The sequence below is a fragment of the Alternaria dauci genome, chromosome 2 (genome assembly GCF_042100115.1).
Source record: "Alternaria dauci strain A2016 chromosome 2, whole genome shotgun sequence".
In the NCBI taxonomy this organism is placed as follows: domain Eukaryota; kingdom Fungi; phylum Ascomycota; class Dothideomycetes; order Pleosporales; family Pleosporaceae; genus Alternaria; species Alternaria dauci.
Genome location: NC_091273.1, coordinates 4,637,540 through 4,653,825, shown reverse-complemented (window position 1 = coordinate 4,653,825; position 16,286 = coordinate 4,637,540). Strand labels below are relative to the sequence as shown.

General features: G+C 52.6%; 5 protein-coding genes across 5 annotated transcripts; 4 read left to right on the top strand and 1 right to left on the bottom strand.

Annotated features, from left to right (window-relative positions):
* Positions 1–1,663: 1,663 nt before the first annotated feature.
* On the top strand, positions 1,664–4,494 carry ACET3X_003575 (uncharacterized protein; the record flags this gene model as incomplete). The annotated part of the gene is made up of 2 exons (XM_069448865.1): positions 1,664–1,919; positions 1,973–4,494. 2 exons carry the CDS (start codon positions 1,664–1,666, stop codon positions 4,492–4,494), a joined length of 2,778 nt encoding a protein of 925 aa, XP_069310122.1.
* A 175-nt stretch (positions 4,495–4,669) lies between these two features.
* ACET3X_003574 (uncharacterized protein) lies at positions 4,670–6,713 on the bottom strand. The gene is made up of 2 exons (XM_069448864.1): positions 6,155–6,713; positions 4,670–6,103 (listed from the first exon to the last, which is right to left on the bottom strand). The coding sequence occupies exons 1-2, from the start codon at positions 6,693–6,695 to the stop codon at positions 5,349–5,351; spliced, it is 1,296 nt and encodes a 431-aa protein (XP_069310121.1). The 5' UTR covers positions 6,696–6,713; the 3' UTR covers positions 4,670–5,348.
* A 1,909-nt stretch (positions 6,714–8,622) lies between these two features.
* On the top strand, positions 8,623–10,602 carry ACET3X_003573 (uncharacterized protein; the record flags this gene model as incomplete). The annotated part of the gene is made up of 5 exons (XM_069448863.1): positions 8,623–8,865; positions 8,914–9,156; positions 9,208–9,458; positions 9,506–9,933; positions 9,989–10,602. The coding sequence occupies 5 exons, from the start codon at positions 8,623–8,625 to the stop codon at positions 10,600–10,602; spliced, it is 1,779 nt and encodes a 592-aa protein (XP_069310120.1).
* Positions 10,603–11,022: 420 nt separating this feature from the next.
* On the top strand, positions 11,023–13,192 carry ACET3X_003572 (uncharacterized protein; the record flags this gene model as incomplete). Its single annotated transcript, XM_069448862.1, has 4 exons — positions 11,023–11,260; positions 11,406–11,596; positions 11,648–11,875; positions 12,431–13,192. 4 exons carry the CDS (start codon positions 11,023–11,025, stop codon positions 13,190–13,192), a joined length of 1,419 nt encoding a protein of 472 aa, XP_069310119.1.
* A 446-nt stretch (positions 13,193–13,638) lies between these two features.
* On the top strand, positions 13,639–14,417 carry ACET3X_003571 (uncharacterized protein; the record flags this gene model as incomplete). The annotated part of the gene is made up of 2 exons (XM_069448861.1): positions 13,639–13,695; positions 13,752–14,417. The coding sequence occupies 2 exons, from the start codon at positions 13,639–13,641 to the stop codon at positions 14,415–14,417; spliced, it is 723 nt and encodes a 240-aa protein (XP_069310118.1).
* Positions 14,418–16,286: the final 1,869 nt, after the last annotated feature.

Below are 16,286 nucleotides of genomic sequence, written 5' to 3'. Positions count from 1 at the left end.
TAGGTTCCAATAAAACGATCTCATAGTGACGGTGTCGAAAAAGAAGCGGTTAAGTCGCAGGATGCATGTCACCCGGCCATGAAAAAATAGGGTCGGCCATGCTAAATTTATTAGGACTAGCGCCTAACATATTTTAACCATATTTCAAACATGTTTAGAAATATTTATCTTTATTCTTATCTATATCTGTTATATTTTATAAGAATAAAGATATAATAGATAATACTAGTATTATCTATCTTCAAATATAAAAAATCTTTTTTTAGATAGATGTCAGGCCTAGCTGACGATATATACTATCCCGCACCATAATCAGTAGTTCACTGATTATACGTACCTTTTTGGTTATATAGCGTAGTGGTGCGGGGCTGCGTTCTGACAATAGAGATATTAAGAAAAAAAGAACTTATAGAGATATTTAGAACATGTTTAGTATATTATGTAATCTGTACTAGGCTATACTAGCGTGCGTATAGACCTTTTTTAAGATCAAAATTACCTAATATAGCTAGGTCATAGCCGACCCCATTTTTTCTATGGCTGGGTGACATGCTGCCTCGTTAAGTCGGGACCTCGGGAGTCGGATGGGGTATCCACCTGGGCAATCACAGGAGCGTTGCGATGGTATGTAACTTCAAGCCTTCTGCATGGCGGTGTACACCGTTAGTTGAAGAGTGTAAAAGACTGAGGGAGACTGCAGCCACACTGATGCTCACCGATGGAAGGTCAAAATGCTATCACTCCGACTTCAAGTCCAGGTGACACGGTAATAGACATCACGCTAAAAGGCTCGGCACGAAAGCGGCATCCCCGCAGTCCACGCGAACCGAGCGACTGATGCGACAACGACTCCCAGACGTCACGCAGGCATCTCAGATGCCTGAACTACGGGCCTCGCGACACTTTCTTCGTGAGCAATTCTCTTGCGTCCTTCCTGTTGTTGTATACAAGGGCGGGTTGGGCCGTCACGGGTACATTCTACTAAGCCAAGACGCCAGCACTTATGACGATCGCATCCGGGATCGTTGCTTGTCAAACGCGCATCTATTGGCAGGCATGTGTGCACGTAGTGGAAAGTTTGGCGATGCACTCCGGGATGGGGACTCGCCCATGTAGCACTACCCCAAGGTTTTAGGTAGGGCTGCCACCTTTTCGGTATTGGACAGGACCTGTTGATCCTTAATTTCCTAGCGACATGCTAGTATCCAAACAACAACATGCTTTTGTGTATCGAGTACGCGCCGGTGTACAACTGTCGGCGGGAGTATGGCATCGCTGCATTATATATGGGCCAATCCTGCAGGTACGCCTTCGAGACCGGTCTGCTGTATGACAACTGTTATTCCCCACATTCACACCGAGGGTGAAATATTGTTACTGTCCACTGCGTCATTGCGCTTTAGTTCTGAGCGTTTTCCCCGGATATGTGTCAGGTGGCCGAACAAGGCAGACCGGAAAGAGCAGGATTGTGGGTCAAGCGGATACTGTGAGTCTCAGACTTGACCTTGGCTACGGCTGCCTACCGACATCGTGAATGTGTGCAGGGGCCCTTCCATTGCACGCCTTCCTCAACGTATATATTCTGGAGTAAACGAGCCTTTGCTCTTCTCCTCTTTCCAACGACCGCCCCTTAGTCTTTGGATAACATTGACAACTTAACAAAATGGTCGGTATCTTCATGCTCGGGCTTCTGGCCTGCTCGAGCCTCACCCACGCGATTCCTATAGCGCTGCAAGCTGCCGATATCACGAGCATCCTGAACCGCCGCGCTGCTGTCGACGCCTGCCCTGGATACACAGCTTCCAACGTCGTTGAAAGCGAGTCAGGGTTGACCGCTGACCTTACTCTTTCTGGCGCGGCGTGCAACGCTTACAGTGACGACATCAAGGACTTGAAGTTGCTCGTGGAGTACCAGACTAGTAAGTCAACACTCTCTCTCACCTTGACTTGATACCTTTACTGAATGCGACAGATGACCGTCTTCATGTCAAGATTTACGACGCTGGTGAACAAGTCTACCAGGTACAGGAGGAGGTGTTTCCCCGTCCCAAGCACGAGAAGGCGTCCACTGGAAGTGCAGCACTTGAATTTGGTATCGTTGAGAGCCCATTCTCCTTCGCTGTGAAGCGCAGGGATAATGGCGAGGTTCTATTCGACACTGGTACTGTACCCCTGGTCTTCGAGAAGCAGTATGTTCGCCTGCGCACTAAGCTGCCCGACAACCCCAACCTCTACGGCCTTGGTGAGCACAGCGACGCATTCCGCTTCGCCACAGACAACTACGAGCGTGTCTTGCTGAACGCGGAGTCACCCAACATCCCCAGGAATGCTAACTTGTATGGATCGCACCCCGTCTACTTCGACCACCGCGGTGACAAGGGTACCCACGGGGTCTTCATGCTCAACTCTAGCCCAATGCAAGTTCAGATCAAAAAGGCCGACGGATACCAGTATCTAGAGTACAACACAATTGGTGGCGTCATCGATCTGTACTTCATGGCTGGTAGCAAACCCGCCGAAGTCTCCAAGCAATACGCTGACATCGCCGGCCACTCCGCCATGTACCCGTACTGGACGCTTGGTTTCCACCAGTGCAAGTATGGATACTGGGACGTCAACATGGTCGCTGAGGTCGTCGGCAACTATTCAACTGCTGGAATCCCTCTCGAGGTTATGTGGACTGACATCGACTACATGTATCTTCGCGAGGACTTCACGACTGACCGCGAGCGGTTCCCTCTCTCTAAGATGCGCGAACTTGTGCAGACTCTTCACTCTCGTGATCAGCGCTATGTTCTGATTCTTGATCCTGGTATTCATGCTGTCGGCGGCCCGTATGTCACTTATCAGAAGGGCCATGATATGGAAGTCTTCCTCAAGGGCGCCGACGGCACCGATCTGCTTGGCGTCCAGTGGCCCGGTGAAGTCGCATGGCCCGATTGGTTCGCGCCCAACACACAGGAGTGGTGGACTGGTGAAATCCAGGCGAACTTTAACCCAGAGAACGGTATCGATCTAGACGGCCTCTGGGTCGACATGAACGAGGCCTCCAACTTCTGCCAGGATGTTACCACCTGCAACCCCCGCCAGCAAGCGATCGATCAGAACATTCCACCACGTCCCGCCAACCCGCCACGACCCAACACCGGCCGCCCCATTCCTGGATTCCCGCCTTCTTTCCAACCAGGAAGCACGCTCAAGACTCGTGATTTTGAAGCTCTTTCTGAGCGTGATGCGCCTGTTTTTGAAGTTCGCGCCTCAAGGTCTGTCTCTCCTCGCCAATCTGCCAACGGCAACATGAAAGGCTTCCCCGACCGCGAATGGTTCAAGCCCGCGTACAAGATCAACAGCCACCTAGGCGACATTTCTCGTCAGACCATCCCTTTGAACACTACAAACTATGACGGTACCTACCAGTATGACACGCACAACCTGTACGGCCACATGATGGCGGGAACGACCTACGAATCGATGCTGACTCGCCGTCCTGCGCTCCGTCCCTTCGTGCTGACACGTTCTACTTTTGCCGGATCTGGTCGCAAAGTAGCACATTGGTTCGGAGACAACTTCTCAGCTTGGGACGACTACCGGATTTCTATCCGCCAGATGCTGTCCTTCGTCTCGATGCATCAGATGCCCATGGTCGGCTCTGACATCTGTGGTTTCAACGGCCAAGCAGACCAGTACATGTGCGCTCGCTGGGCTGTCATGGGGGCCTTCCAGCCTTTCTACCGTAACCACGCGTCAAATGACGCCGCCCAACAGGAGTTCTACCAGTGGCCCGTAGTCACTGAAGCTGCAAAGAAGGCTATTGATACCCGTTACAAGCTCCTCGATTACATCTACACCAGTCTTTACTACCAGGGTAAGGAGGGTACACCTATGATCAACCCAGTATTCTTCCTTTACCCAGAGGACACCAACACCTTTGGTATCGACCTGCAGTGGTTCTACGGTGACGCGCTGTTGATCTCGCCAGTCGTGACCGACTACTCTGACACTGTCACATTGTACCTGCCCAAGGACACCTTTTACGACTACTGGACCTACGCAAAGGTCGAGGGTGAGGGCAAGAACATCACTGTCAGCAACTTGGGCTACAACGATATTCCCGTGCACATCCGTGGTGGCTCCATCGTCCCACAACGTGTCAACAGCGCCAACACGACCAAGGCTGTGCGTGGACAGGACTTCCTCGTCATCGTTGCGCCTGATGCCAGTGGCAAGGCGACTGGACGTTTGTACCTCGATGATGGCGAGAGTATTGCACAGGCTAGCACCAGCGAAATCTCTTTTTCGTTTGACGGCGGCAAGTTCAGTGCGACAGGTTCATTCGGCTACTCCGGTGCTGATGGCGAGAGCATCACCGTTGCCCAGGTCGTCGTGCTGGGCCAGAGCAACGCTGGTTCTACTGGCGACTTTGACGCTGGCAAGGGCACCGTCACAGTCAGTGGACCGTGGAAGATGGACAAGGAGTTTGAGTTTCAATTATGACGTCCATCCGGCTTACGACTTGCTCAGAGTGGGGCCGGCCACACTTGGGTTGCACAGACTAGGGCAGGTTTCCTTGTTGCGTTTGCATGTTGTGTTGGGTTTATTGGAAGCGTTGCATAGACATGGCGTTCACGGATATTTCTTGGAAAGAGGTGAACGGATACTATGATGGATTGCTGAGATACCATGGGAGGCGTTTTGCGACGATGCTCTACACTTCCCTATCATGAATAGCAGCCATTCTTTCTTGATATAGTACTTTCTGGCTCCTGTGTTTTACAACAATGTGACCTAACTCTCAGCACTTATCCCCCAGGAATATACATCCAATACGTCGAGTTTTCGAGATGCTAAAACACAAAAGTACCAAGGTATAAGGTCAGATCGGTACGTATCACTATGCCGCTAGGTGCTACAGCACCAATGTAGTGCGAATTAGCTATGGTCACAGCTCCGAGTGAAACAGGGTATGTGAGATAATCCATGCGGGGTAGTGGAGTGTTGACTCCCATGTGACCGAGACAGTTGTCTCGCTCTGACAGGTCACGCCTGCATCTCGTCACACGAGCATGTCAGCCACGAGCCTTGCAGCGCACGACGGCTATGCCAAGCCGACCACTCTTTTAAATGTGGTCCAGGACGCTCTGGTATGTTCGGATAGAGAATCTGCCGCAATCATGACGTCGGTATTGCTCAGCATACCAAATAGATATGCCTGCCGCAGAGTCTCGTGCGGGTTTGTCGCAATATCTCGGAGCGCGTGAATCGGGTGGTACCTGAATCAAGGTCCAAGCAGTGTTTTGCGCACTGCGGGGCAGTCGTAGAAGGATCTTCTGTAGGTTATGTCCTCGTCCTCACCCAATAGTCGCAGCCTCGAGCTCGTCGCGAACGCTGTTCAGACTTACGTCTTGGACCTCGTAGCCGACCTCAATCTTGGTCTTTGGTCGCGCCTTGTTAAGTCCTTCTAGCAGAACGCAAGCCTTGCAGACTTCTTGACTCGAGAGGTATCCACACTTGCTGCACTGGCCCATGACTTGCTTGGCCGTCTTCTTGGGCGTGAAGCCTTTCTTGGCTTTCTTTCCGTTCGTGAGTGGTACTGCGCCGTTGCCGTTGACGCTCTTGGCAGTGATTTCGGTCTCGAGGTTGCCGTCCACTGCGGCTTCGTTCTGCCTAAGTTGTGCCTCCACACTCGCCATCTCGCCACCTGTGCTGCGCCCTTGGGCACTTCCACAGCCACCTTCCTCTTCTTCGGCAACAGGCACGCTGCTGGCGCAAGCACCCCCACATCCTTCATCGCTACCAGGCACAAGCCTTGCCATATCCTCCCCGCTCCTGACGACATCCAGGATGGCGCTGGGCCGTACTCTCTCGAGGTTCTTGATCAATGCTCGTGCGCTGCCGCGGAAAGCTTCGGGCGAGTATATGCATTCGGTGCTGAAGTAGTCGAGGTTCTTGTGGTGGGCGTAGAGAACAATCTCCTTCTCGTAGGCGTACTTGAGAGGCTTGCTACGCTTGATATTCGTGTTCGAGGCAGGATCACACGATGCTGATGGGGTGGACGTGATGATGGAGGTCGTGCGCGATAATCGTGGGAGGTCCCCTCTGAGCACTATTCCAGTCAGCATACTCGACAGTCAAATGCCAAGACTACTTTACTCACAGTTCATCAGGACTGTCTCGGCGACGTCATCGGCGTTGTGTCCGGTCACCACATGCTTGACTCCAAGCCGCGACGCTCCCCGATCAAGTGCTTGTCTTCTGAAAACGCCACAGTATGTGCAGTTGCCCTTCTTGCCCACCTGCTCCACCACTTGATCCATTGTCCATCCATACAATTCTGCATACCCCAGAATAGTCAAGTCCATTTCATACTGCTCTGCATTTCTCTTCACCGTCTCCAGACTATCGTCTCGGTAGCCCTTAATTCCCTCATCGATGGACAGCAGAATGAGGTCAAGACCATAGTCGTAGCGCTCATTCAGAGTCTTGAGAACTGAGGCGAGGACAGTGCTGTCTTTACCACCAGAAGCGCCGATGGCGACTTTTTCACCGCGCTGGAAAAGCGAGTTTGTGGTGATAGTATGGTGAATCTCTGTTTCAAAGACGGATATGAAGCATGTCTTGCACAGCTTGGAATGATCCTTGGGTCGGAGTATCAGCGCCCGATTCACCTTGCATAGGGCGCAGGGCGAGGGCGGCATTTTTGGGTATGGGCGTTGCAGGACAGTGACGCGAAGATGGCTGAGTGGGCTGCGGGGAGAAAGAAATCGAGCACGAGTCATAGCACATGTGGGCGCGGGGCAAGGGAACCGTCATGCATGCAAAATCTGAAACATCCGCCTCCCATCTTCTGCCCTCGTACCCAATCTCCCTCTCCCAACGAAACACCAAAACACCGAGCTGCCATGTCCAAGAAACTCTGTTTTTGCCTGTCCGGTCAAGCTGTGCGCTTCTACCCCGCACTTTCTGTAAACATGATGGACGACGGTGTGTGGTAAAGTTCGCTCTACATCACCATGCACGATACAACCCTGTCGACTGCCATAATAGTGCGCAAAACATACGGCGGAGTGCCTTGACCGTATCTGTCAAGTCAACACGGCAGTCATCGTTGTGAAGATGAACGCTCCCGAAGAACATCGGACCTCGCGTAGCAGAACAACGCAGCTGGCCATCTCCACACAAAGTTCACAGCCAAAGCACCTTCCCAAATGCACATTCTCCGCGATCGTGTCTTCCCGGTGCACGAGCGCGAGGCTGCTCGCCTGTGAGCAGACGAGTCTCGACCACTTGGCACATCTTGAGGCTTGCAACCCATGTTCCCTGACGTGTGCCTGGGCTAAGTGATCGAGAATGCTTGGAATCTGAACGTTATGTCGCTACTGTGCAGCCATCATCCTTCTCGCTTCATTCAGTATACCTGGTTTGAGCCGACGGTCCGGCGCCTCTCCAATCCTATCGCCCCGATTGCACTTTGCAGTATCTCCACCAAGGTCAACTGGACACGCATTCATCCAAGTGCCGTCCTGCATGGTGACAGGAGGTCAATCTAGTTACGTGCTCAAGCGAGTACTATTGGCTTGTCATGATGATCGTTCAGGTCAGCTGTGGCCATTCCACAGTCGCCTGCGCATATTGGCTACTGAAAAAGTTCACCTGTCAGTCTTAATCGACGTAGGCTCTTGCATCGTTCTATGGGATTCTTCATGATCATCAGAAACTACGACAAAACGTGTCTACGCGACTACGGATCCGGCATGATCTGACGCTTGGACCAACCAACAGGAGGTTTGTAGCGAGAAGTATGGCCCCCTGGACTTCCGCGCACCCGGATACAGGACACAAAACCAGTTAACCATCGGCGAGTCATACACATGACGATGGTAAGCACTGTCGGCAGGGCGGCATAGGCCGTCCAGAGGCATTGGCTTGTCGAATCGGGACGAGGTCGGCGAACTCATGTTCGGAGAAATCTGAGATCGACGAGACCGCGCAGTACAGAACCAAGGAGTGACAACGGAATCTGCCTTTGCGCCTTCGCTGCGCGTCGGCAGAACCAATCTTTTGAGGATTTTCAGGGTGTTATGTCTCCGAGAGGATCGCCTTCCGGTGAAAACAAAACAATCTGGGGATACACCAACCACGCGTTTGTTTCATGCCCAACGTGCAAAAGCAAGGACGCACCATCGCGAAGGGATATGACCCTGCCGTATCGTGCGATGAAATGAGGATCCGCAATTTCGCCGGGATGGCCAGCTGCCAGATCTTGCACTAACCGGTTCAACACCAGACACAGCCTCATCCGACTCTAGCACTGCGATCCGGTGGACGCTAGCGGCTTATTGTTGGTTGACAGGTGCAGCACTGTCAACTCTATCAGCATTGCGCACCCTTGAACATCTCCCGCGTCCAAGATGAATCTTCGGGACAAGGTAACGATCTTCGTACCCTGCACCATGCCGCAAATCTTCTCACCTATTGTCTTACTGACAATGCTCTCCGCAAACTTCTGTCGACTGAATCTGCCCGTATAAGGTCGAGACCGTTTGCCTTCATCACGATACCGCTTTCGCTGAGCAAGCCGCAGTACTCAGCACACTCCTTTGCTTACTTTCTTCACGTGGCATCATGGGTTACCAGCTTGCTCTCGACGGTGTCGGATGGACCTACATTACCATTTTCATCGTCTGGAATGTCCTCACGATCATTGGTCTCACCTTCCTGTGGACTTATCGCCAGCACCCTTCTCTCCGGATGCGAAGGTTGTCACTTTTGTTTGCTGGTGTCGGTGTGCTTCACATATACGGTTCTCTTTGCACTGTAGCCTACCCGTTCGGCGCAGCTTTTTCATGCTCAGTTGAATTCTGGATGGTACGCCACACGACGACATGAACATGAGTTTTATGCTAACATGAACAGATGTCCATTACCGTTCCATTGGGCATGGGTTTGTTCCACGCCTCGAACAGTCAATTCTTGCACCTCGCTAGTCGTCAAAAGCAGTTCGCTCGCATGAGCTCTTTGAAAGACCACGAGCCCATTGACGAGAAAAAGGCTCAAGAAGTTGTAAACAGTCGATGGAAGAGGATTATGAACGGGGTAGAGAGAGCGGACAATATCGAGCGTACACTAATTTTCATTGGAATTGGTATGGCTGTTCAGGTACGTAAGCTCTATACTGGTCACGCGACTATAGTCTAACCCACAAACTAGCTCGCCCTCGTTCTCTTCGTCTTCTTCGCATCGGAAAAGTTCCACGAGGGCTACGGTATCCTTAACTATACCGTACAAGGTACTGGCGGGGAGGTGCGCGCAAACTGTAGCAAGGGTTGGGAGTGGTGGCTGTCAATTGTGTGGCAGCTGTTCTGGTCTTGGATATACGCCCCGTGGATTCTTTTCAAGTCGCGCGGTATTCGCGATGTTCACGGCTGGCGTCTTCAAACCATCATCTGCTGTGTTTCTGGGTATGTTATGATTACTGTGCTGCCGTCTTCATCGCTAATTCTTTCAGGCTTCCAGCATCCCCGCTCTGGCTCATAGGCCTTTACACTCCTGCGTTTGCTCCCATGAACGCTGTCTTTCCGCCACCAGTGTGGTTTGCTGTCTGCTTCTGCATTATAGAGGTTTGCAGCATCGGGTTCCCTATCGTCGATGTGCTCAGAAGCAACAAACTGCGTCAAGAGACTCTTGATGCCATTGCCAACTGGGAAGCCCGCCAAGCGACGGCAAACTTGGATGTGGCGTCTGTCGATGCACCCTTCAAAAGCCCTAGCGAGTTCTCCACTACGACGACACTCAAGTCTGGTGGCGAGGTCAGCATCGGCGACCGCTCATTCGACTCGCAGAAGTCTGATATTTTGACCATGACTGCTCTGGAAAACGCACTCAGGTCCAACGCCATGCCACTGCTCCAATTCGCTGCCTTGAAGGACTTTTCTGGTAAGTATTTGGCATGCACTTATGCAAGTTGACATTGCTAACTTTTTACCAATAGGCGAGAATGTCAGTTTCCTTACCCACGTCTCAGACTGGCGCCTACACTGGTTTTCACCCAAGTCATCCATTGCCGACCACCGGCGCAAGCAGTTCCTCGCTGCCACGCGCATCTACGCTCACTTCATTTCGCTCGAGTTTTCTGAATTTCCTATCAACATCTCATCAAAGGAGATGAAGCGCCTTCATAGCGTTTTCGAGAGGACAGCAACACTGCTCTTTGGCCGCCGTCGAAGTTCAGAATCATCTTCGACGAGCGATGCTACACCGTTTGACAACGTCCTGCCTGACGATGCATCGGACTCGCCCATCAATGACAAGAGTAGCTACCGCATGCAGGCGAATGCTATTAGTCTCGATAAGCTCGGGCGTGCGAACTTGAAGGCTGTATCCCGGTTGGGTGAGCTCTACGGCGATGAGTCTGCCGGCGATGTTGACATCCCAGACGCCTTTAACGAACTTGTGTTTGATGCCGCGGAGAAGGAGATCAAATATCTCGTGCTCACAAACACATGGCCAAAGTTTGTCAATGTTTCGCGTGCCAATAGTCAGCTGAGCAAGGAGGCGGACGAGGAGCAGGGCAATGCGTTTATGCGCAAGTTGCTGTGTGCATGATGATTTGGTTGCGCGGATGTGACGGCTTTGAATAGTAGTATAATTTGATACCCCGCTTTGCTAGACAGTAGCAGCAAAATACACTGTTAGTTCATCATATAATCGTGTGGGTGAAGTTCAGCTGCTGCTCTTAGTAGTAGCGCCTACGGTTAGATTATAGGCTAGTACGTGTAAGGGAATCAGTTTCGCCAAGGCTTCGAGCTCCAGCATCGGAATGCATGCAGCGACGTGACCATGGAAGCATCGGAGTCAAGCTATGGATATACCGTTGCGCCGCTTTGTCAGCTCAAAGCCATATGTACATGGATGTCTACATTTAAATGTTTGGCTCGCCCGCCGTCTCGCCGCCTGTTCACCTTCTCCTCCATTTAGCTGTCCCAGGAGTCTTGACTAACAATACTGCCGCACTTCTTTGCTATTATGGCTCACAAGATCCTTCTCTTCCTAGGTGCAGGAATGAACGTCGGAACCTCGTCATTAGCATTGTTTAGGAGCCAAGGATACAAGATTGCAGCCGTGGCTCGCACAATCAAGCCAAATGTCAAAGCGTATGCGGATATGGTTTTGACTGCCGATTTTAGCGACCCCCGCGTAATGGAGCCAATCTTTGAGAAAGTGAAGCAGGAGTTAGGAGTCCCTAATGTTGTGGTCTACAATCGTGAGTCGGCCTCTCTGTTTACGGTGGTTTTGCGAGGTGTCAGTCAGAGGGATGCGCATTAGAACGAGGTGCTGGAGGGTCAAGAGGCAGCCTGCGGGAGGCTTCTTTTGCACAGACTTTCTGCCAATAGCTTACATCGAAACAGCCTATTCCTGGTCCTTGGGCCCTGTACCGTCCAACCCTGTCTCCGCGCCACTGCAAGATTTTCAAAGGGATCTCGCGATCAACACTGTGAGCGCCTACGCCGCTGCCCAAGCAGCAGTGAGAGGCTTCGGTGAGCTGCCTGAAGAGGTGAAGAAGACTTTTATCTATACTGGTAATTCGGGGCCCACACACGTAAGAGTATCGGTCTTTACATCGACTTAGAAAGCTCACTCACAAACTTAGATCACGCCCGAGTTCCTCATGCTCGGACTTGGAAAATCGAGTTCCTGGTATCTGATACAGACACTGGTCGCTACTCCTAGCTTTGCTTCGAAGGGCTATCGTTTCTACTATGTGGACGAGCGGACGCCAGATGGAAAGGCGATGCATCACATTTCCGGGCCGGGCCATGCAGAGTTCTTCCTGGAGCTGGCGGAGAATGAAGGACAAAAAGAGCCAATGGCAACGTTTGTAAGAGGAAAGGGGCATGTGTGGTTCGAGAGGAATGAGAGAGCAGTTATACCGCGCCTTCGTACCGATGAGGTGGTCGACCACAGGTACGGGGCGCCGGGAACGATGGAATCTATGCATGGCTATTCAAAGTAGGCCAAACTAAATAGACGTCGTGTGGAGACTAAGAAGTGAACTCTACACACTCGTGTAGGTAAAGTTTTAAGTTTTTGCGCTGTCGAATCGGAGAATGCAGAAAGCCGAAGGCGAGGTGGTACGTTGCAACTGCCGAACGCCCGACTCACATGTCCACCATGACGTACCCGTTCTAGATGCGCACCACGGCATCACTTACTCTTCCCTTGCAAAGTCCGTTAACACCGAGATCCAGCTATGGTGGGGTCTGTAGTGCATATCGAAACAGGGTAAAGATTGCCTGGCAGCGGCATTGATGATGTTTCCATGATTAGTTGAGCTCCGCTACAAAACCGCTTGATTCCCAGATGCATCTTGCATACCTGCATAGCAAAAGGCCACTCGATTTAAACTTACAGCATGTCTCTTAAATACCACAAGGTCCTTGTGCTGGGCGCGACGTCCGGCATTGGGTGGGCACTCGCAGAGAAGATTGTAGCAGACGGCAAACACGCCATAGTGGTCGGCCGACGACAAGAGAAGCTCGACGAATTCCAGAAGAAGCACGGCAGCGACAAAGTCTCGACTGTCGCATTCGACATCACGAAGCTCGAGGAGATTCCAAGTTTCGTAAAGGATGTAACGAGCAAGCACCCGGACCTCGACTCTGTCTTCCTCAACTCGGGCATCCAGCGCGGATTCGACTTCTCCAAGCCCGAGACGGTGGACCTGGATGTGCTGGAGATGGAGTTTAGGACAAACTACCTGTCGTACATGCATCTTACCACGGCCTTTATCCCGTTTCTTCAGAAGCAGGACAAGGAAACGTCGCTCATCTACACGACGTCTGGACTGGCGCTCCTGCCCCTGCCGCGTTGTCCAAACTACTGCGCCTCGAAAGCGGCGCTGCATCACATGATCCTCGTTCTCCGCCATCAACTGGCAAACGGACCAGGAAACATCAAGGTGATTGAAATCTTCCCGCCGGCGGTGCAGACGGAGTTGCACGATGCAAAACACCAGCCGGATATCAAGGACGGGGGTAACATCGGCATGCCGCTGAGTGAATTTACGGATGAGGCTTGGAAGGGGTTGGTGGAGGGCAAGGACCAGATTCCGGTGGGGTTTGTGGGCAAGGCTTTTGATGCGTTTGAGAACAAGAGGCAGGAGATGTACAAGCAGGTCTTCTTGTCGCAGTTGTGAGTGTTGAGGTAGACGAGTAAAAATATATGGGGGATGAGTGGGGCCTTACTGGTACCTGAGTAGTCAAGCCACGCTTAGACCTTGGCGGACGCGGGTGTGAACAATGACAGGCAAGAGCCGTCTTTTAGAGAGAATGCATGAAAAAGAAACACGTGTCAACGATCAATGTCAATCTAGGTTCGATGGCGGTTTTAGTGAAGAAGCAAAGTCGGCATGCTGCACGGGTTGCGCAGCCAACACGAGCACAGCCCCATTGCGGCGCAGAAGTTCCGAAGTGGTGCGCCGCTAGCCTGCTCGCGCTCGTATCAAGTCGACCCCAAGGCACGACTCCCGTCGCTGCATTCTCTGACCGCTTCCTCCCTATACACAATCCCTTTGAACGGCTACCTGCGATTGACTCTTGCACATCCCCAGCAACGTCGATTTCCCAAATACATTCACCCATCATGGCGGACAGCTTCAGAAATGCAATGATCAACCGGTCGCTTCGCGACATCAAGAACGTAAGCCGGCCCAGCTGAACTCCTGACTGCCACCCCATGCTGATGCCACCGCGCAGAACCTCGAATTCCTCGTCGAATCCAACGTCATCACCCCAGCCCAGCACGACACCATTGCCGCGCAGCTCCCCGTCAGCGCCGAAAACAGCGCGCGCGCCCTCCCCGCCGTGCCCACGGCCCAACTCTCGTCGCTCGCCATCAAGAGCGAGCCGACGCCGCCGCCCGAGAAGAAGAGCACGCCAAACGTCGGCTACTACGCCGACAACACTGTCGCCAACGCCCCGCCGCCCGCGTACCCCTCCGTCCCCGCTACCCCCGCCGGGCCCCCCGTCCTCGCCCATGCCTCCGCCATGTACCAGTACAACGCCCAGGACGCGGGCGACCTGGCCCTCATGCCCAACGACAAGGTCGTCGTCACAGAGTACATGAACAACGAGTGGTGGAAGGGACGCAACGAGCGCACGGGCATGGAAGGCATCTTCCCGGCGAGCTACGTCCGCAAGGAGGAGAAGAGCGTTGTGCCTGCTTACACGCCTTCTGCGCCTGCGCCGAGCAACTACGGCAACATGCCGCTTGATGTTGCGAGCGGTGCGCATGCGGGGCCGCCTGCGGAGCCCAGCAAGATGGAGGCGAATGGCAAGAAGTTTGGAAAGAAGTTGGGTAATGCGGCCATCTTTGGTGCGGGTGCGACGATTGGTGGTAACATTGTCAACTCCATCTTCTAGGGTCCGCTTGTAAGTAGGAAAAGGAAATTGGGCTTTTGGCGTTTTTGGGTCGTTTTATGGGATTTGCTATGACCATCTGTGGATTGCGGTTAGGTGTTTTCCTTGGTCAAAGGTAGCTGGGAAAATTAATGGCGGTATGGTAAGAATGAATGACATTTCTTCGCTTGTCAGGATGATATACTAGGGTTCTCCGTGTGACGGTACATTTACGGATCGACATCATTGGCGGCACTGACATGGAATTAATGCGTTTGACAGGCCCACCACGACAACAGACTCCATTAGTCAATCATGGCTTGTACTCCGGCTCGTTTGCACATTGATCACGTCTTCTCATTCTCTTCTTCCCCGTCGTTCTCCATTACCGGAATATCCACGAATTGGAACCTCGACGACATCACTCACCATACGTCGACAGCTCCACGCCCATCTTCGACAACCCCGCAGAATGCCTCGTCGACCAACCTCCGGACCACCCAGCATATCCGCCGTTCGCCAAGGCAACTTCAATGAGCCCGCCACAAGGAAGAAATGGAACCAAGGCAGCATCGCAGGCAACCCTCTCGATGCTGTGTCCTTACCACCCAAGCGAGCCCATAGACACCGGAACCAATCGTACTCCACCCCATTCCTTTGATACTGCAGTGCACCACGCGCTAACCTACCACCCACAGAATGTACGCCCAAGCGCTCGTTTCCTTCAACTTCCTCGGGGTTCCCCTTTCATCAGCCGCAAGGCTAGAACACGACTTCACAAGCGTGTTTCCCACAAAGTCGCTCGTGTCTCTCGCTGTAGTTATCGGCCTGCAAATCGCCATTCTATTCGCTTCCCCACTATCTGCCGGCTGTCTCTACAACGCGCTCGTCAACCGAAAACATGAATATTGGTGGTCGAGTTGGGCTTGGAAGATCATCTTCGGCTTCGCCATTGCTATAGCGACTACCTCTGAGTTTCTCAGCTACAAAGTCCAAAAGAACTACATTGCCATCTTACTCTTGCGCGGACTGGTTCTGGGAGGAGCGCTGGGGACGTGTTTTACAATCAGTACGCTGGTCCTTGCAACGCATTACCGGAACGATGTACCACTGGTTTCTGTACAGTCTGGGTTCGCGGGTTTCGCTGGCGCAGTCGTGTATACGGTTATTGCGCGCTTTGCTTTCCGAGGAGTTGGTCTTGGTGGCGATAACAACAGCGGCGGTGGATTGGCGTATGTGTATAGCGGAGGCGTCATGGGCGCTACGTTGCTTGCTGCGTTCCTCTTACTCGTAAGACTGAAGCCGGACGAAGAGAAACCCTCGACGCAGAGGTATAAACTCCATCTTTGTATGCCAAAGGGCTTCTTCGGCGACGTAAGAGGTGGTGGGATGTGGTTTATTCTGGGTTATACTCTTGTTTTTATGGGCGTGTTGGTATATCCAGTCTTCGGCATCGTGTTACTGACGCAGGTGCCTGGCCTTTTCTTCCCAGATACGGCGGCCTATGGGGCACTCGGCATGCTGGGTGTTGCGGCTGTTTCGGGATCACTGGCAGCAAACTTGAAGAGTTTGAAAACGGTTGGAGCTGTCAATATTTTCGTGGCTGCTTCTGTGCTCGCTGGTGCGGTTGGTCTTGCGCCGGTGCTGTATCCCCGGCTCTATGCCTTTGTTCCACTTGCTGGGGTATATGGTGTTGCGCTTGGTGCGATACTGTCGCTGCATATGATTGTGACGGCTTCGTTCCTCAGCAAGAAAGTCGAGGGGAGGTGGGAGGACGATATGCCTGCGCGTGTGGCTATTGTCATGGGGTTGGCTGGGCTGAGTGTCTTTGGGGGTATCCTTGGAGCGGCGGCGTTGCTTGAAGGAAGCAGCAAGGGAGAGCAGATTGTGATG